Source organism: Dryobates pubescens, chromosome 24 (assembly GCF_014839835.1).
Source record: "Dryobates pubescens isolate bDryPub1 chromosome 24, bDryPub1.pri, whole genome shotgun sequence".
NCBI lineage: Eukaryota > Metazoa > Chordata > Aves > Piciformes > Picidae > Dryobates > Dryobates pubescens.
The window spans coordinates 6,045,062-6,066,723 of NC_071635.1; the positions used below are offsets into that span (position 1 = coordinate 6,045,062).

The window sequence follows — 21,662 nt, forward strand, 5'->3', positions numbered from 1 at the left end:
CCAGAGACTTTCTGCAGTTAAGCATAACAAATATCAAAGGTTCAATACAATAGTCTAATGGAAAACATTTGTGGACAGCAAATAAGCTCAGCTATGACTTCCACTTAAACCAAAAATCCCAAAAAGATGCTCCATTCATATTCTGCCTTACCATATTTCTATGCTGCTACTCAAACTAACTTTAGAGGAAAGTATATGTTTTAAAAAACTCAAAAGTGGTTATTCCATTTCCTACAATCGCTGCAAACTTGCATACTTTGGACAGTGATGCTTAACAAAACAAAATCAGGTGGTAAGCTCAATGAAGATCATTCATTCTAAATATTCTCCTTACCCAGCTGCATTTCAGATTTCTCTCTTAAGGCACACAGAGTCTAGTATACTCTACCCTTTCCCAAAAGATCTAAGTATTTACTGAAATTATTGACCGCAGTTTACACAATTCTGCAACCAAGTCCTAACAGAACTTTTCCCCCCCAGCACAATTACTTGAAATATCTTGTAATGTATTCTTAAACATAATATTTAATACATCAGAATCCAGAATGTGCTTGAGCACTCCACAAAGATCCAATTTCAACTTATAAGCTCTGTTTAATAAACAGTCTCATTGAACACATGCACATCAGAACAAAGACTTCCATGCACGGGCATTAAAAAGGTACAGCTATCAAATGTACTTTTTTAGCCGATGCTCTTCAAGAAGTCCTTTAGAAAAGAATCAGATACAGACTTGCATGCAGGCCTCACTGGTGAGGCCTGGCAGCCTGGCTATTCATGCATATATGCTCACTTTCAAGTTTAAGCACCTGTGAGCTATTCAAATCCAAAACTGAGGGACTTGGATTCAAAGCTACAAAAGGAATCCTTTAGCAAGACTCCGCATCAATGCTCACTATCATCATTATTGGATGATTGAATTTTGCATTTTACTTTAAACTTCAGAATACAATTCAAAACATACTTCAGACTGTGTTTCATTTGCTCTGGATGCAGACATGACAAACTGCAGAAAGAATACTTGACAACAAACTTCTAAATTCTGTTACTTAGTCTTCTGCAAGATCCTGTATAGCATTTCCTAAGCTGTGTTTGCTGGGAATTTAATTAATTTTGCTGTAATCACTAAGGAAGACAAGATCAGAATCCAAATGATTTCCACCTCTGATAAAGCTCCAAACACTCAATATGCAGAAAGGAGAAGCCAAATGCACAAATGCTACATGATGACCAACAGTTTACATAACACTATTCTAGAAAACATAATTGATTTCAAACCAAGCATGGATAATGAGATTGATGCTGCTATTGGAAAGCACTGCCATTCTGAAATGTAATACAGAGATACTCCTCATAGACTTAGGACAATCATTCCACCGCATCTGGCAGTACCAAGGGCTGAAGTAAGCATCTCCACCCTTCTCATCTGGGCAGCTGACTTCTAGAAGCATGCAAGTACAAAAGACTACCCACGGGGGGCGGGGGGGGAAAGCTTACTAGAAGTAGTTTGGAAAAACAGATGCATGGAAAACAAGTTGATGTAACTGTACAGCATAGGAGATGCAAATGGAGTTCATGACAACTCTGCAATATGCTAATTGTTACAAAAAAAACAGTTGTGAATTTTTCTTGGCATTCTCTCAGCTCGAAGAGCAATTAATTCAATTTGCAGCAAAGAAGATTTCAAGTAGGACATCAGAAATAAACAAACACTGTACTAATGAATGCATTCAGAAATGCTGATGGCATTAACACCAGATGTCAAGAATACAATTAGACACCAATGGCAGTGGAATAATCTTCTTTAGCAGAACTTTTCAGAAGGTGAGACGGTGCATATCTAGGACAATTTAGGTACATGTCTACTCCCCTCTACACAACAGAGTGAGGTTTTCTAGCCACTGAGGCCTTTTCTAGCCCTGCCATTTCCTTGAATGTATTGAGGTAAACAAAACACATAAAAAACGCTGTGCCACCAAAAATTAGCATGATACAAGTAACAGTCTGGAAAACAAGTAGACTAGGGTACAGAAGACAACAGCAAAGTTTAATTATGCATGGCTATGAAAGGGTTTATCTTTAGACACTTAAGAAATAAGCAATCTGCAGGATACCTAAAGCTAAAACTGGGTTTGAATCAAAGATGACATGAAAGCTACAGATCTGAATGATCATGATTTCAGAGAATTGATCTCTTGATTTCGCTAGAACACCCTCTTTACCTGTCCTCTAGAACAGGATGACAAGCAAGCCCAAGCCAGAACAAGATCCTCTGTCCTCAGCAAATTTCCCATTTTATACTGAGCATGAGGTTCCTGATCTGGGACACACCTGTAGCCAGTTCCTGCTAGCTGCCCTGGCTGACTCCAAACTGCTAACAGCCTGCAGCCCATGGCTAACCTAAGATTGTCTCAGTGAAACCAGGATATCCCCTCCCTCTCTCTCTCTCTCTACATTTCTCTCTTTCTGTTTTCCTGTACTTTACCTATCTATTCTTCAATTTTATTTCTTTACACTGACAGGAAAAAAATAAATATCTCTTCTCCTGCCTCTTTCACCTATTACTTTACGTCTTTTATTTCCTCATTGCCTGTCTGAGTATTTTTGGTAGTGTTGGTGATGGATCCCACTCCATTTCCTACAAAAGCGAAGTAACTCACACAAACAGAAGGCATGAATCCTACATGCAAACTTATTCACTACCTTATGCAGGTGTGTGAATCTAGAATGTCTATTTTCTGGATTTCCCAAAAGAGGAGATAATCAAGAAAAGCAAATGAAAGTTTTCTGCACAAAATCTCCATGGTGATTCTTAAGATGAGTAAGTGCTCAACTGACCTACCATCAGTGCTACCTGAGAAGTTTGTTAGTGTGTGTCATGGTATCATAGAATCACACCTACTGAAACAAACCAAACATTTTAATAAAATAGACACACTAACCATGATATTTGGATTTTCAGGGACAACATAAGGTGTATTGATGTGTAAAAACTGCAATTAAATGTGGCAAGGCATACCATGATTTAGTCTCAGGAGTTAGAAAGTAGAGTGCTGTTAGACAAGAAATTCAGGGCATATTAATAAATACAAAACAAATTAAAAAGGAGGGGCTTTGCCATTTCCTTTGCATCAACATATTTTAATTGATAGAATCTGTATCCTCAATGGATTCAGGTTGTAACCAGGACATTATTAAAGACTTACAGTTAATCTGATAAACAGTAAAATGTAGCTTTTTGTAAAAATAGAATCTCTTGAGTTTTAGTGATTTATCAAATCAATCTTGCAGGGACTTCCTTTGGGTATAATGGATTCAGAATCTCATATTCATAGCCCATCTGTATTTCTGTATGAAACCCCTTATTTCCAATAGATGCTTTTCTAACTGTTAACCCCCCCTGTTCTGGTTATAAAAGATGATATGCATAAACAACGAGAGATTAAAAATCTCTCTTTGAGGAAGGAATTTGTTTGCTACTGCATAACTAGATTATAAATAACACCCTTACTGGTATGTCACAAAATAGTACGGAAGATGGATTGCATTTTGTACAGAAACTGAAGGGTCACAAAACTATTTTATGGTCTGTATCTTATCATTACATAAAGTACTTGTACATTTAAGTTAGCATTAAGAATGCTGAACAGCTGGCAATTTTGATTTAATGTTGGAGCGCATAAATGATACAAGCAAAACACTTTTGTATTTGGTAAAAGATGCATTAAAAATTTAGGAAGATTTCTGGTCTAATATATTGTGATTGCAAAAATAAATATCCACAACAAATTACATTGGTTTTGTATCCATAAAAGAGATTACCCAAAGGTTTGCATACCAGCAGCTTTCAAGTGACCTAAGCACCACAGTCTCACATCTTAGTGAAATCAAAGCCTGCTGTGGGTTAGCCTTCATCTTACTGACCTTTCGATGCTCTTGGAGATTTGTTGCTGATGAACATTTCTTATTGCACACTGAACACATCAGTTTCTTCCTAGAATTTCCTGAAACAGAAACAAAATACCATCAACATCTTAAAAAGGAAGTGTTAAGAAAGAACCTAAATATTTCCACTGAGTCTGTGACTTTTCACAGGTCATTCGACTGACACCAGATTTTTACATTTGTATCCCATCTTCAAAGTGTTCTGTATCAGAAGTTCTCTGTGGGTGTCCAGCAAACCAGTTACTGATGGAATGTAAATCAAGAAAACTAGAACAATAAAGAAAAAACCCTTCAAAATAGATGTTATCACACATCACCAGTCCAAAATGAAGAGCACCGTTCAACTTTTTTGTAACTGAACAGTTGATTTCCTCCAGAAGTCAGCACAGGAGTTAGTGAAGCAATGACAAGAATAGATCCCAAACTGAAGTCAAAAGCACCATTTCTCATTTTTATGTATTCAGAAAGCATTAAACATTCTATTATTGACATTAAGAGTCTTTAATTTAACATAACAGGGAAATCATACAAACAAATCTCCTCTAAAACGTAAATTACAAATCAAGCTACGGGTCTGCTACCAGATTGCTTCTCTTTTCACAGGTCTTTTTAAAAAGTCAATTTAACTGGATTTATCTATTATTTACCTTTTGAAATTCATTATAGCAACCCACAGATGTATTTAATTAGAAGACACAAACCTAATTGTTTACATGTCAAAAGATAAACCCTGGCTTATGTAAAAAATGCTGACATTACATTGAATGCTACAAAGAATGGACACAGAACAAATGAGGAGAGTACTGCTTAGTAGAGCACAGAGGAAGTATGGATCATAAACTAACTCATTTCATAGCTTCCAGCCCAATTTTTCAGAATCTCAGCTCCCTGTATCCTTCCTGCTCTTGCTGTCTGAAAGAATTCATATTACATTGACTCTTCCTACTACAATGTACCTCATGGGATGTTAGAGGTTGGAAGGGACCTTCGAAGATTTGAGTCCAACCCCAATCAACGAATGGTTTCAATACTTAAATTTATAGTATTAAATAAGCACTTAATATCATGTGCATTTGATGTAATAAAGCTTGTAAGTATTTATATACACTGATATACACATAAATACAGGAATATATTTAGTACTTCAACTTACAAGAACATTAATGAAATTTCTTCAGAAGAGAAAAAGGTGGCATCTGTTCATAGCTTTGCGTAACGGCCAACACCTGTAACAATCCCATCTACTTTTCCTTGCCTCCAGGTAACACAAGGCAGGAAGAAATTCCAGAGGATCCCTCAACATTGGTAGTTTATTTCCATTCCTGCACGAACACTGGTTGTGATTTCTATGATGCTCGAGGGGCAAAACAAAAGCTCTGCTCATTGTGCAGGCAGAGCAAAAATATCCTTGAGACATCTACTCTCAGCCATGTCTGGAGCGTCCATTCCAGAGAATTGTGGAATTTGTATACCACTACAACTGACAAAAGCTAAGCATAAAAATGCTCATGGATGAAAAGAAATTCTTACTGATACTGGAAAGATAGGACTATTTTTTATAAGAATCATTATGTAAGGGATTCTGTACTCTTACAGACTTCAGCAGAAGAAAGACTTCGCATAATAAAAATTTTACAAAGCATCTCAGTGTTGTCATCATCAGCTAAAGACTGTTTTCTTTGCACTTGGGTGTTCTGCTGTCCCAACACATACTGACATTGAAAGGAGACACACAGGGAGAGCAGAATGTCAGAACTGCATTGTGAACCCAAGAGCAGTATTTTGCCCTGTCATGAAGACAGAGTGAAGTCTGACTCAAAACTATTGACTCACAGGGCACAGATACAAAAACACTAGGGCCCAACGGGACTAGTGGATTGTCTAGTCCAGCTTCCTGCACAACAGAGGCTATAGAATTTTATGCAATACCCTCATCGGGCCTAATCAATTGTGAAGCATGTCTTCAGGAAAGACATACCATTGTGTCCTGAAAAGACTAAAAGATCAAGAACTCACCACTTTCTCTAGCAGTTCATGCTAGTGATTAGTTTTCCTCACTAATGAAATTTTTTTGCTTTGTCTATTATTTGCCTAGTTTAAAGTTCCCTAGATTCCTATTACATTTTCTGCAGCAGACTAATGATTCATCTGGTGTATGGTAATTTCTTCCTGAGGGAGGAGAAACAGTTACTCTTTCAATTAGTTAGTTTTTCCATTTTCTTTTTGATACAAATGAATCTATTAAAAGAAAGAAACCAAAGACAAAGACTTACAAATTTAAGGCGAGGAACATGTTGGGAGGGAGGGGGTAGTGTTCTCAAGAAACATTTAAATTCTTCCTTACCACTGTGAACATTTTCTTTATGTTTTTTCAGAGCATCCTTACTCTTGAACCTCTTGCCACAGCTATCTGCCTTGCAAACGAATCTGGCATCCCCTCTGCATGCCTCCTTGTGCTGTTCATAACTATATGGGATAACCAGCAAAGAAACAAAAAAAAACAAAACACAAAAGGCAACTCATCAAAGCAGTATCTACAGAAACCAGACACACAACAAGTACTCTGAGCTGAACGCATGCTGCACTGCAGAGTTCCAAGGCCACCTCATGCATTACTTACAGCAAACAGGAATGAAAGCATTTGACTTCTTTCACTGTTAGCATTCACAGACACTAGCAAGCTTGAAAGCTAACATGCAAAGGGAGGCCAGCAATGATATGACAGCAGTCCAGTAACTCGGACACAAAACCTCGATTCTGAGCTGAAAGAAGTATTGCAAACAGAGCACTGAAAACTTCTTGAGGAGTCTCCAGGGCCGATATTCTCTGTGCACTGCAGTACACTACAGAAAAATAAATTTAAAAAAAAATTAAAAACAAAGTAAGGTGAACTTTTTACAACTTAGAACACAGACTTGCAGTAGGTAAAAAAAATATATATAGCTCTACAAATCTTTAAGTAGATAAGCAATCTATTTCATGTATGAAACTTCACAAAATTTAGTGAGTATAGTCAAATGCATAAACACCAAGAGTCACAACTGCTGGAGACAAATGGCTCTGCACCAAACAGCCTACAAACTAAGATTTTAAAAAATAAATAATTAGTGACATTTTTGCCATTCAAATTGAGGTCTCCAGCAAGTACAAGAAATTTACAAATACACGAAATGAACATAGTAAAAGACTAATGTACAAGGTAAGGGTACAAATACTTACGCATACACATTAAAGTTTAAACTGTGAGAAGTAAATGATTGAATGAAATTGATTTAAAGGATCCCTAAAAAACTCACTCCTGTTTCTACTCACTGTCTTTGCAGAGCTTGTTTGACAGGGAATTTCTTTCCACAGTTTCGGCACTTGAATTCCTTCTCCTCACTGGGTTTTTGATGCAAAGTCTGAAGATGTTCAGCTAAAATCTCCTGGCTAGAAAAACTGGATTCACAGTTTGGGCATGCATGGTCCTCTTTACAGGTGAGGGGATCTGCATGATTCAAGGTGAAAAAAGCAAAGGAATAGTCTTCAGGGAGTATTCTGGATACATTAAGACAGTCTTCCAGAAACATATTATGTAAAATGGCATCACAAAATTCACAACAGACATTGTCTCTGAATGGATTATAGACAGTCTATCTTCAGTGGACTATCAGCAGCATTATTGAAACTGGATGCAAAGTATTGAATGTGACTAAATTAGTCATCCAGGTTGCCTCTATTTTGATAAAGACACTGAGAATTCACTAGACAGCTCAGGTCACATACTCTTAGACAGCTTACACTAGGATTGGCTGAACAGCTTTATGAAAAGGTTTATTTCTCTCCCATTTAAGTAAGAGTAAACCACCCCTGTTTCAGCAAAAACTTAAGTTTTCATAAAACTGTATGCCAGATGAAATTAACCCTGTCTTCAGTACAAAATTATGAGACAAAACTCATACAAGAGCCTTTCAGCTCTCCAGTCCTACAGAGTTACTGTTTTCTCACTTCTTGCTACTTCTCAGCTCTCAAGTTATCCCATTTTTTACACATTGCTTACCTGCAGTTTTTTCACCAGCTGGCTGCACTTCTTTATTGTTGCCACTGTCTTCATCTTCTTGGATAACAGTTACTTCCTCCTCCTCCTCCTCCTCCTCTTCCTCCATGTCACTGTCCAAGTACCCAATTAGAAGTTCTGTGTCTGTTTCAATATCTTCCACAGCCAGATAGAAAATATTTTCCCCCTCCTGTTGCAAACAGCAAGCAGAAGCAATGAAGTTATGTCAGAGAAAGTAAAATCCAGAGACAAGACTAGTATTAACCCTCAACTATGGAGGGACTGGCTTTATTCCTCAAGTAGCACAATGCCAGAACAACCTAAGACTTATTTCCCAGTGTGGCTGCATGGATGAAGTCCCCTTCTATTCTAGCATTCTTGAAATATTCTCCTGCCTCAGTTGTGAGGCTTTTCCAGTATGCACTTTGGCCTAGGCCAAGGTGAAGGTGCTGTTCTCCTGCCACACTCTGCCTGACAAGAAAATGAAACATTTGAATATCAGAAAAATAAAAGAAATTAAATAACCATTATGGCTTTAGCTCTCTCCCCTGCTGGCTGCATGAATTATAACCCAGCTTTCAGTAGCATGCTTACGTAGTCTTATTTTCTCTCTCCTTGAGATTCCCAACCTTCTTAATGAACTGGCTTTCACCCCGGGCAGTTATCTTCACTATCAATTTAGCAAACACATCTGTACAATGCACTTTAAACCACTAGACTAAAACCCTCTACTAGTTTAAATCTGTGTAGATACACAGATCCACAAAAGGCAGAAGATGCAGGCCAGATTCTGCATGAGAGACAAACTATATAATAAGCAGGTCCAAAAACCTCTTCCACAATGAACAAACAAGCTTCCAAAGAGAGATATAAGCTAACAACTTTGGTCTTTGACAATATTTAATTGAAGTTACTACAGGTGACACCAAAGCAGGGTTCCACAGCAAAACCAGCTCTCCCCTAAACTAACAGAGCTGCTTGTTTTTGCCAGATGTGAACCTGCTGCTTTAGGTACTACCCAAAGCACCAAAGGACACTCACTATTAAACAATGAAACCTTCCAAGTCCTATCATAGATACTAAAGCTCATCGGATTAACATCCAAAAAAGATAACTGAAGCTTCTTTGCACTACACCAAGTCATATTTTGTAGCAAGCTTCTAGTACAAGGACAAGAAAATTATTTCTAATATACAAAGATTAATTTCAACTGTCAACAGGGTTGCAGTATTCCTCCAGCTTTAGAAGGTCTATTGTATTTTACAGAAAATACATGTCACAAGAGTGAAATTCATCTAATTCAATAGATCATACTTCACACATCTACACAAGAGACTAAATCTGGGAGAACAGGAACCAGAACTAATTATTCAGATTAACCTAGACCAAGTGCATGAATCTCAATCACCAAGCTTTTATCAATACTGCTGCATCCTCCACATCTTTACACTTCCCTTATGTGTATCTGTGACTTACTTTAGATCTCTGTGTCTAAAAACATCCTGGTTCTCAGCTGTGTACTTTCAATTAGCAAATGATTAATGGAAGAAGTAGTAAGGGTTCTCAGTGTTCTCCTGATTCAGACAGGCATATAGTCACCTAGTTATCTTTTTTATTTCTACAAGAAAATAACTACGTTCAGGCAAAAGCTTATCTTGACTGAGTAAGACTGTAGTGAGAAAACTTAATTACTGTTACAGTAGTGAGTTAACTACTCTGGAAATAAATTTGGGAGGGTTTTTTATATATATATATAAACTGTTCACTTTCTTTTAAGCCAGGAGAAATAGTTCATGTAAGGGCTTCAGTATAATTCCATCACAGTGGATTAACATAAACCTTTCAAAGAATATCAGATTCTAACTAAGGACCTTTATAGTCTTTTGCCCTACTAATCATATTTATGGTATTACATTTAAGCACATGAGCTCACTTCTAAAAAGGAAGGTAGGAAAAGGAAAGCAGTTCACTACTTTGTCAGATCTCTCAATTTTACTGCAAGAAATAAGACCAAAGAGGAGTACAATTAGTAAATCAGTAACCGGAAGCAATTGGTAAGAATCCACCAAATCTACCTGGATGGCTGCCAGGTTCTTCTGATCCTGTGATGGAGCCTCATGGACAAAGCGTAGCCAATTAGAGTGGCGCGGATTGCTTGCATCTAGGATATAAAGGACCTCACCTTTACTCCCACGAACCTGAAACATTTTTTAGAAATAACAGATAAAAACTGATTACCAAACACACACAAACAAATTGCTCAGCAAGCAAATCTTGCATTCAGTGGTACACATTCACTTTTTTCTATAAGCATATTTATTCACCTGAGAATAGAGGGGCACCTCCAATCCAGCAACTGGTGTCAGCTTCCTTTATTGAGCTCCTCTCTTTTCTTAGCTTTTCCCTTATTAAATGAACAGTATGACTGACTCCCAAGTCTCCCTAATCTGACAGTATGATGGTTCTCATGCTTTTTTCCCCTCAATCTTTGTTCCTTCAACTCATCTTCTTTATGATCTTGTCAGAAACTACTACAGTCAGAAAGGTTCTTTCCTGTTCCAACCTATCATTCTTTTTCCAGTTTCTTTCCTGAGTTCTCATCATTCATATGTTCAAACATCAGCATGTCTCCTACAGTCTAATTCCAGCTTACATTGCAAAAATAAAATAATAGAAATAGAAACTTAATAGTAATCAAGTCATTCTTCCCCCTGCCAACACAAAGACATACCGCTGAAAAAAGTACATTTGCTGCTGACGTGTTTTGTTCATGAACCACATGAATCTCCACTGATAAAGAAGATATGAGACCCATGCACCAAGGTCACAAAACCACATTGTTATTCCATGTGATTTATTTACATAATGAACATATTTCCTTCTCCATCTGTCAACAGTAAGTATCCAGAGCAGGTATTTGCTAAGAGCTGGGGATTTCAGCTATGTAACATCAAAGTAAGGTTGACTTCATGTCTTTGTATTTAAATTGCTCACATTCTTGCACTATTTGTTTTTAATAGATGCAATACCATATTTCTTCAGTATGACTGCTTAAATTGCTTAAGCACTTAGGATGTATTCCATTACAATAATAGCTGATGACATTGCGTTGTTCTCAGATTAAAGCAACAAAAAACCTACTGTAGTTCTGCAAACAAAAGTCTTCAAATTTTATTACTGGTCCTCCAAAGGAAGACATCATATTTTAAGGAGTCTATCACGAAAAAGTGCCAATAATTCAAACTTTGCAAGCTGTTCTACTTTCAAACACACACATTAACCACAGTGAAAAATGTCAAACCTACACATTTAAATCTGATCCTTGTGGTCCCTTCCAACCCTGACTGATACTATGATATGCACCTGGAAACATCACCTAACACTAAGCACTGCAATGGATTTCCCACACAGGTGGTGCAGTTATTCTCAGATATTCAGATACTCAACACCTGTTCTGGGCACCTGGCACTAGGTGGCCCTACTTGAGTAGAGGGGTCTCCTTGGGAAGCAATGTCTGCTAGTTATTTGAACTATTCCTTTTATTAGAAATGTGGGCAAAAAGAGTGCAATCAAACCATAAAAGCAAGCTCCAACTTCGCACAAAAATACAGTTCTAAACAGGTAATCCACAAAGCAGGACTTCACTCTGAATTAAAATGGTTAACACTGCAGAGGACCACCTTTGAGTAACTGAAGTCAAACTAATGTCTTTGTGATTTAGCTACCAAAGCATGGTTTCTGGAAACCCACCATGTAGGTCCTATAAAGGTTTCAATCACATCTTGATTTCAGCTGGAAAGAGAAGCCATCAAGATCCTATCATAAAAAGCATACGTGACACTACCTACATTTTGTCCATTCTTCATCTTCATTTGTATGGTCCTTAAATTATGTAAGATTTTATATTCATATCAATGATACATATCAGTTGTGCTTTCTCAAACAAAGCCAAGACTTAGCACATAAGGAACCTATTGACAAACGAATACAATAAATCCCTTAAAGACGTGCTGTATTTTCTATTGCTTTTTTCACCTCATAAAGAAATAATGCTGCATCATATACACGGATGTGAGGAGGAAAAGTCAAGAAAAACAGCCAGAACACTGTACTTAACATGGACTACACTACTGACATTTACCACTCCTTTTCCTCTGGTTACATGAATAGGTGAGTTTCCTAAATGAACAACCAATCTTTGAGCACCATGGCAGTGAAGCCCAAGCATAATCAGTATTTCAAACAAACAAGCTAGGAAAAAGACCAGCTCTTCCTCTGCAAACACATTTCTCAAATTCTAAGTTAGTACAAGCTAATCACGATAGTTAAATGAAATAAACAGCTAGACTCTACATTTTCAGTTGAAAATAATTCTATACTGAATTAGTAACAAATCTAAATGAAGCTTGGAATATGTCCCAGGGTGCTCCCCCCAATAACAGTCCACTAAAGTGCCTCAGTCATCCCCCTGCTTTGTGGCATGATTACCAAAGAAAATCCACTATTAAAAGACGTATCAACAGCCAACTTCACAGTAAGATTAAATACCCAATAGTCCCTTTGACCACACAGTAAAAGTCACTGAAATATGCCACATTTACAAATGCCACATCACTACACAATTATGTGGAAAAAAACCATGTTGAACATGTTGAACTTCATGTTCGTGGCAAGGATACCCATGTCTTCCTGTATGATCTTTTTTAACACATTTGGATTAGAATACTGGCACCTCAACCTATCAGCATCTGTTTTCTGACATTTTAAATAAATCACATAACTGCAGACATTCTCAGTCAGGAGTAGATTCTTCTCATGATCAAAAGCCAAAGATCATTAAGGCACCTGTTCCAAACATTACCAAAATTAATACCAAGTCCTATACTTAACACAAATAAAGATCATAAAATCAAGCTTTAAAGGGGTGGCTAATGAACTTTAGTTAAATAAACAAATGGTAAGACTACTAATAATTACTTTGCATGCCTATCTAGCCCAGTGAGGATTAATTTAATGAAACTGAAAATCAAGGACACACACTTGCAACTGAAATAGGGCATCAATGTCTCACTTGAGTGGCAAAAGTTATTTTAAATGCAACTTTTGTAAAAATTCAACCAGATGCATTTATCCAAGAAATGAGAAAACCAAAAACATTTATGAAGAATAAACAGATTAATTAAAAAAAAAAGCAAACAATTTTAAATGTAAATACCATCTGAGGAGTAATGACTGGGAAGGTAGTCTTCATACAGAAAAAAAAAAATAAAGACTATATTGTTAAAAGCTTGATTTCCAATGTCAGATTCATCTGGAGAGCAAACACAGAACTCTTCAAATTAAGATTTATCATGAAATTTAGAACATAATTCAACTTAATGCCTTGTATGTAAAAGCCTTCCTATGCCAGAACCACATTTTACAGGCAACATATCAAAGAAGAGTATTTTTTAAAAAAGGTACCACCACTAGCTTAAGGTGCTTGGCTTCTCATACCTCAGTCCTAAACATTAAAGCTCAGATCTAAGACTGGTGGTAGCCAATAGTACATTTCCTGTAGCCTTCACTAGTTTTCAGACAGGCTTATTTAACTGAAAATAATTGTCATTGTAACAGTGACAAAAGTTAAGAAGTAGAAACATAAGTTCATTTCATTTTCTCATAAAAATAAATATGAACATTAGTTCCCAATGAAAGACTGGTTTCCAGCATGTGTCTGTTCCTCTTGGTTTCAATGTAACAATGAAGAAAACAATCTTGGCAGATAGACAGAAACCAAACCTGAAATATGTAACATTCAGCATTACACAGCGTATTATGTGCCATCCCATTCTGACCAACTTTCTTCATGGTATGTCAGAATATTTGGAGAAGGACTAAGTCTTTCCAGCCCTCCCTGTTTTAACATTTGCCAAAGTCATCACCAAAAGTATATGCTTGCCACAATCCAATAGTAATTAAATGAATGCCACTTTCTTGGTAAGGGACAATAAAATGAACTGAACAGAAAACTTTCCTTTGTAAAGAGACATCTGAGCCTCCAGAGGCAAAAATTGCTGTGAACTTTAATAACTAAAGATTATTCTACTCTTGCCTCTTCCAGTAAATACGCAATTGCTGTACCAAACATACTAATACAGACCAACAAAGTAGTATTTAATCAAGGTGTTAGTGGGATGCAAAGAACAAAACTCTCCATTCATAACCAGCAACTAGCTGCATACTTAACTAGAACAACATGCAATTCAGTCTGAGACATGAAGATGTGCAGGTTGGGGGATAATGGGGAGGTGGGGATTTTGACAGAAAAGAAGCAAGATAAGCAGGTAAGAGCAAGATTAAAGATACTCCCGACCTCCAGTCCTCTGGAATCTGTTGAATGAGCAAGTGTTAAGTTCCCAGTTTCTTCAAAACTACAGAAGTTACAGACAGACTAATGACATTCTGCTCTATTTAATTTAAAGGCAAACTCTAACATTCTCAGAACTTTAACAAAATCACTGGACCAAATAAATGTTTTGTGTCCCACATTTTCCCAAAGACCAAAAGAACACATAATGTGTAAAATTCTGCCTCAGCACGATGTCTTAACGAAGCCAACTCAGAATGCTGATCTCGGGGTGGGGGGAAAGAAAAAAAAACAACAAAACCAACTTGATCAAAACAGACCACATCACAGACCACAACTCTACACAACTAGAAATTTCATGCTTCCTTGCAGAAAACTATTCCATGAAAATTGAAGCTCAGATACCAGGGATCACATATCAAGAAATGTACCATTAATGTTAACTTTTATTTGACTTACAAAACACCTCTACTACTCAGAGTTCTTTCTAAAGGACTCTTCTCTAAAAGCACATTTTTTGACTGCATATAAGTCTGAGGTCAAGCTTTAGCCTTCAAATTAATTAGTTTTCATATCTTTGGTACAGCTGACTACGCACAAAGTTGCTGTGACTGCCTCCCACAGTCTCTGAAATACCCATCTACTTGGATGGCTAAACTTATAACTTTCTGCATTCCTGGTCTCGATTTGCAGCTTAAGACTGCTCTCAGTATGATTTAAATTATATTATAAAGCTCACATTCAGATCAACTTCAGTAGACATGAACAACTTGGGTTCAAACATTCAGGAAGTCATAAAATCTGGTATGCAAGAATCTTTTCAAGGCTCTCAAAACTAGGTTACAGTAAGATAGGATGAAATAGTTTTAGAACAGCTCATAAAATACTCCTTCTGGTTTGCTGTTGATGGAGTCATATTAAGTGTCATCAATAAATACATCTACTTGCCTCTTCTGTCTTGCAGAAACAGATAAATCTCATTTAATCATCAGCAATGCAGAATCTGGAAAATCCTATGGCTTTCCAAAAAACAATAATCCACCCACCATCCATTCTGAAAACCTCATTCTAGCTCAAGTATTTTACTCTTTTAAAATAACCTGCAGAAACAACATGAAAATGCAAGTGAGCCAGGACCTATTAACATGTACTGTATTCAGTGATTCAAATGTGATAAAAAGGACATTGTACTGTTTTGTTTTCAGCTGAGAACAAAGCAGATGAAACCAGCTGCTCTGAGTATACAACCAAGGCAATGAACTGTCCACACCTTCTCAGAGGGAGAGGGAAACTGCTTGTCTAGGGGTTGGGGAAAGGAATTCTGCTTAAAGAACTACAATAGAAAAGAAGGATTACAAATATGGAACAGAAGCACAGAAAAGCGGGTGTTTACGCTGTTATTGCAAGTATTTTTCAGTTAATCTCCTCAACTAGTAAACTCAGACCTTTGCTATAGGCATATACAGCTATGACGCAAACTAGGATGGGGTAAGGACCTAAATACAACATCTAGTGTACAAGCTACCGCTGCCACCTAACACACATAAAAGGGTTAGAAAGTCCCGAAACTCATTATGCCATTGTCTGCCCAAAGATCTCACATTACAAAGTTAGTAAAATTTAAGAACTTCATTTACACAACTGCCAAACTCTAGGACAATTGTCACGGCAGGAAATGTTTTATACTGCAGCTGACACCTGTTGACCAGCATAAATCAGTTATCTCAATAACACAGTTATCTTTACATATTCAAATTATTTACTTACTATTTTCACTTTTTTTAATGACTTTTCCCATTGTTGTTACATTTTTGTGTTTTGCTTGACTTGACATTTTTTGTGCTTTATTAATTACAAACTATAATATCTATAACTATTTCTTTGTATTTTAAAGAAGTCAATCTCCCTCCATCCACAAAGCATGTTTTAAAAGGATCAATAAGCACAAAGCATTCCCTAGCTACCATATCTTTAAGCTAGGGAAAAGAGGGGGGAAATAAGGGATTTGTTACAATAAAATCTTAACTCTGAGAACACCTTTTTCTAGGTGTGATGATTGACTTTAGACTACTTACTTCCCACATGAGCCTGCAGTCGGTGTCCTCATCCAGTTCCTGCGGCATTCTCTTCTCCCCTGCAAAGGGCCCAAACTTTTCACCCTAAGCAATAATTACAAAAGAACACATCAGTAACAAAAGCAAGTGAATAACTAAAGTGCAGCAGAGGTATCATTTTTAGCTTCCAATGGAAAAGGACAGTTTTCCTTTGTCATTCTGCTATATGCCAAGGTGCATGTCCTTGAGGGTTCAATTTCAAGCTCATTCCCATTTTCTCCATAGCTTGGAGAATCTTAAAACCACACTTTTCCTCCACATGTTTATCTCCCCCTTGGGAAATATCATTTTTCTTCATTGCAAACGAAGCTGAAATTTACAAGTCAAATTTCTTAAAAGATTTACAGGAAGCACCTTGCAATAGGCATCCAACTAAAATGTAAAATATTTGGCAAGCACAAAGTTGACATTAGATTTATTTGCAAGATTATTTGCAATGCTGCTTTTTGAAGTGCCACAAATCAAAACACTGAATAACTGGGGTTTTGATCATAGAGAGATTCGTTTAAAAACAGAGGGAGTATGCACGTGTCTATGAATTAAATCAAGCCTTCATAAGCAGAATTAAAATGTTATACCACCTGCTAGTCATAACACACGCTGTGAAAGCATCCATTGATACATTCTTCCAAAAGCACTGGGTATTGGTGTTTTTTCCCTTCACAGACATCACACTAGCAGCAGTGCAAATTTAAATTGGGCTTTCTTCTTACACAGGCCTAACATATTTCTTTTTTCCCCCTCTCCCTTTGCAGCAACAAGCCTTACAAACCAGAACACAGACTGGTAAGTTCCTTTGGGCACTGTCCAGACTGAAAAACTCTATGTATTTTTAAGCACTAGAGATTTCAAGTAAATAATGAGAGGCAAATTTGGTGTTTCTTGAAAAATAATAGTATTTTGGCTGATCAATCTGGTCCACACATCCCTTCCCCCAGGCACATTCCATGATCCCAGAAACAGCCTGCTACGTGTTTTTCCCTCTTGCTTAGTTTTGACACACTGCATACAGGTAGAGTGGAGAGAAAAAGGTGGAATGACAAACTTCCAGTATCATTCCTCTTAAAAACAAGCAACAAAATTTTAAATAAATAAATAAAAAAAAATCCTGATGTTTAAAATTAAACCTGAGGAGGTAATAAACACAGGAAAATAAAATGTCCGTCACTTCTCAGTAATCTTCACCATTTTGCTTATCAAACGTGGTCAGAATTCCTCCCATGCCAGCCTTATAAATACTGGGATTTAATACCCCAACTGCAAGTTCCTTCTTCTTTTACCTCAGGAGCACTGAAGAAATTTTTCAAACACAAGTTCAAAACCTCAGTGAAAAAAATTCAAGCCAGCCGATATGAAATTGCTTCCCTTCCACCCCGCCATTAGCACTCAAGGACACCTTAAAAATGAGAGACTTCTACCTCATGGTGTCTAAACTTTGTTGAAACCACCAACAAACTAGGCAGCCCTCACAACTCACATCCCAAATAAAGATGGGCAGCAAAACACACAAAACACACACAATGCAGAGTTCATAACTTTAGGTATGCCTTTACTTCGACAACAAACCACCTGAAATAGTACCACCTGGACTGTAATAAGGAGGATTTCAGATAATCAAGACACTATTTTCAATTACAAGGTGTCAAGAGACATGACCTGGCTAAGGTATGAGACCTGCAGTGCAGCTGAATTGCATCTTTCTCAGGCCCACCTTTATCATCCCGAAACAGCTAATTAAATCACCCATTCCACCGAACTCTAGGAGCGGAGAGGCGACAGGAGCTTGCGACCTGTCGCAGGGGGATCCTTCTGACGCAGGTACCTCTGAGGCGCCCCGCGGCCTTTAGTCAGGCGGTAACCAAGGGGGCGGCCCTGTCCACAGCAGTTTTGCCCTCAAGACACACGAAGTTGAAAGTAAACGGGGCATACAAAAGCCCACAAAGAAAACTCTTCGCCAACTCCACAGATAGTCGGCGGCCCGGCCGGCCAGGCCCTCTCCCGCCCCAAGCGGCAGCGCCGCGGGCACCGGGAGGCTGCGGGTTATCTGAGGGGGGGGCTGGCGGGCGGTGCCTCCTCAGAAAAGAAGGAGCCCGGGCGGATGGAAGCGGGAGGCAGCGCCAACAAAGCGAGGCTGAGGTAAAGTTCTAACCCAGCAGCAGCGAGGGGCGGAGGAGCCGCCTCGGTCTCCTGTGATACGTGGCAGCCGCTCCCCGCTGGGCCGGGACAGGCCGTTACCCCGCTCGCCCGGCCATCACCCACCTTTTTCACTCTGCGGGCCGTGTAGAGCCCCATCCCGTCCTGCACTTTTGACGACTTCAGGGCAAACCTATCCGGCACATACATGCCCAGCATTTTGCATCGACTCGGGCCGCCGCTTGTTACCGTGGAGAAGGATTGTCGGGGACTTCCATCCCACCGAGAGAGCGAGGGAGAGACCGGGGGAGGGGGCAGGAAGAGGGGCTGGTTGCGGGGCTTTCCCAGCTCCTGAGGAAGAGGGGAGGAGCCAGGCCGCCGGCGAGGGCCCTCACCGCGGCGGGGCAGCGGGACAGGGCAAGTCGGCGGCAGGGGGCGCGCGCGTCCGGCGGGGCAGAGAGCGGGATCGGGGGGAAGAGCCCCGATGCTCGCGCTAAGGGGCTTCGTGCCTTCGAGGGTTCGTTAAATCGATTCGTGTGAAATGTCGTGACAGGAAATAGGACACATCGGGGTTTCTAACACATCTAGCTGGGGAGGCCTGGCCCCAACTATGCACTCTCAGCAGAAGGCACACAGCGCTGGCAGGCTTCTAACATGGCGCCGTGGGCTAACAACTCACGCAGCACGCACTGCCTTGAGGCACCAGACCACGTTCTTCACCTAGGCTGGCGTTCGTTTCCAGAGCAAATGGCGTTTCATCACCTAGGCACAGCCTCGTGGTCTGGCATCATCCTGATGATGGGCTTTTGTCAGCAGATTGGCTTTTCATTCTGGTTTCTACAGCAACAGTAACCTAAAGTGAGAGGAGAGAGGTAAGTGGGCAGTGCCAGATCTCGGATTTGAGAGATGAAGTTGATTGTGAAGCCTGACAGCAGCAGAGAGGCTTCACCCTGTCACAAAAGTCCAGAGCAGTTTCCTTTAGTGCTGAGATTTCTCACATACCTACCAAAATATTTATCTGCTGGTACTTACAGTTAGGACCCATTAGGAGAACAGGGATATTCTCACCAGAGGAAATACCCAAAGACACTTACATGCTACATAACACTTCCCATGGGCAGTTATCTCAGACCTGAGATTTATCCTCATTACTTTTGTATTGCCATAATGGGTGAACCCAGATTTACATTCACTTTTTAAAACATCCAATCCTTCACTTTTGGAGATTGTTTTTGAAGGAACTCAGGTGGAATACCAGGAATTTAGCTGAGTATGAGACTCCCTTTGGCTACTTTCTGGTGCCCTTGTGTATTGTGCACAGTGACGCCATTTTGTGTTTAGTATCCTCAGAATCATGGTAGATATCATAAACCTTCTTTAAAAGAATATTAACAAAGGTAATGTATGTTCTTGCCAAGACACATACATACACAGATACGTATACAGAGCTGCATGAAATCATATCAGCAACTTCTCTGATAAATTAGATGAGCCCCTCACTTTGATATGAAAAACAAAAGGAAGAGACATTCCAACAGCATGGCTGGAGGAATTACTTTGAGAATGAACACAGTCACACAGGTTTTGCAGCTAGATTGATAGACTGTTAATTCAGTTAAAAAAAAAATCAAAATGGAGTGTCTATGTAAGTAAGAATTCTAACTCCTCAAATACAAGTCTATTTCACAGAGGGGAATTAAGTTGCCTGGGGCAACACTTCAGTTTTCAGAGTAGTAACAAAACTTAACTATTCTTTTAATTAATATCCAGCTCTGAAACTTCCATATGCATAACTCAGCATAATATTTTTATAGACTAGAATATTTTCTTGAATGGAGGCCAATCTGTCTTAACATATATCAGATTAAAATGGCATAATTTTCTCTGTCTCTGACTATTTCTAAGAATTATATTTAGAAATCATTTTCCTTCAGGCCTCAGTATTTTTCTCTTCCAAATTAAAAGAATGTAGAGATGCTTCATTTTTAACCTTAAAAGATTACTTTTCATGTCACATAAAAGTGCAGCCTAATTTGCAATGCATATACATGCTTTGCTTTTAAGCTCTTGAATTAAGCAAGACTTAATTATTTTCATTTATAAACATTATTATTACAATACAAAATGCAGTTACCTGACTCTCATTCAGTTTAAGCTAAATAGTAAAGATGCTATAGCAGTGGACAAAACACTCCTTTTGTATCATAGAGTGCTGTGGCATTAATCAGATATTCACAACTGCCTGACTACCTGTACCAGTATTTCTTTTATTTGAAATTTGAGTCAGCCATTGATCATAGGGTCTTCTAAGTGGGTTTCATGCACTGTTTGTGGTGGTATTTGTCCTTTCAGGTTCATACAAGGGCCACTGGTGGGGATAAAGTCAGCCATATTAAGCATGAAGCTGAGAACTGTTATTCAAGCAGATGTGTTAGAGCTCTGTTCTGTTTTGTCCTAGCTGCAGTTGCAAGGAGGTTGAGGTCTGACTTGTGTCAGTGAATCACATCAGACAGAATGAAGATGAAAGATACCACATCATGCTGAATGTACACAATCACTAGTCAATGGCAAGAGCGGAGCCCTGCAAGTTTCAACATAGCTCTGTCTTGTATTTAGTACATACATAGTGTAGGAGTGTAGCCTCCTGTAATTCTCTGGTTGTTGTGAACAAAACTGAGAATGCAGCAAACACCAGTGAAAGGATTTTCTTGTTGGCATAGCTAAGTCAGTGACCTACTGTGACCAGTGATCTACAGTGACCAACTGAACCAGTGAATACATGCTTCTGTTACAATCAACACAAGTACACCAGGGTTTGCTAACATAGCTGGCAGCAGCTTGGGAGCATGAAGGTAACTGTGTGACACAACCACACTGACAAAATTTGTCAGAGCTGACCAAGTCTCAGACTCATCAACCATGAAACCCTAGTATCCAGCTATCAGATAGCATAGAACAGTCAAAGAACTTTCTACTTTAGTCTTAATAGGGATTCTGCTGAACAAAATGTGGGGTGAAACTTTTGTCAGCCCGTTTCCAGCTCATTTTCCCAAAGACTTTAAAGTATTCTGTGGTGGGCACCTTC

The 21,662-nt window shown here is 38.7% G+C and overlaps 1 protein-coding gene across 1 annotated transcript in view; it reads right to left on the bottom strand.

Annotated features, from left to right (window-relative positions):
• PRDM5 (PR/SET domain 5) overlaps nt 1–18,838 on the bottom strand; it is a 50,791-nt gene extending 31,953 nt beyond the window's left edge. The window contains exons 1-8 of the mRNA XM_054172672.1: nt 18,704–18,838; nt 16,406–16,489; nt 10,057–10,179; nt 7,985–8,171; nt 7,258–7,432; nt 6,696–6,788; nt 6,290–6,411; nt 3,925–4,004 (exon numbers count right to left, since the gene is read on the bottom strand). Coding sequence (XP_054028647.1) covers nt 3,925–4,004; nt 6,290–6,411; nt 6,696–6,788; nt 7,258–7,432; nt 7,985–8,171; nt 10,057–10,179; nt 16,406–16,489; nt 18,704–18,796 — 957 coding nt within the window. The 5' untranslated portion in view covers nt 18,797–18,838. The remainder of the gene's footprint in view (nt 1–3,924; nt 4,005–6,289; nt 6,412–6,695; nt 6,789–7,257; nt 7,433–7,984; nt 8,172–10,056; nt 10,180–16,405; nt 16,490–18,703) is intronic.
• Nucleotides 18,839–21,662: the final 2,824 nt, after the last annotated feature.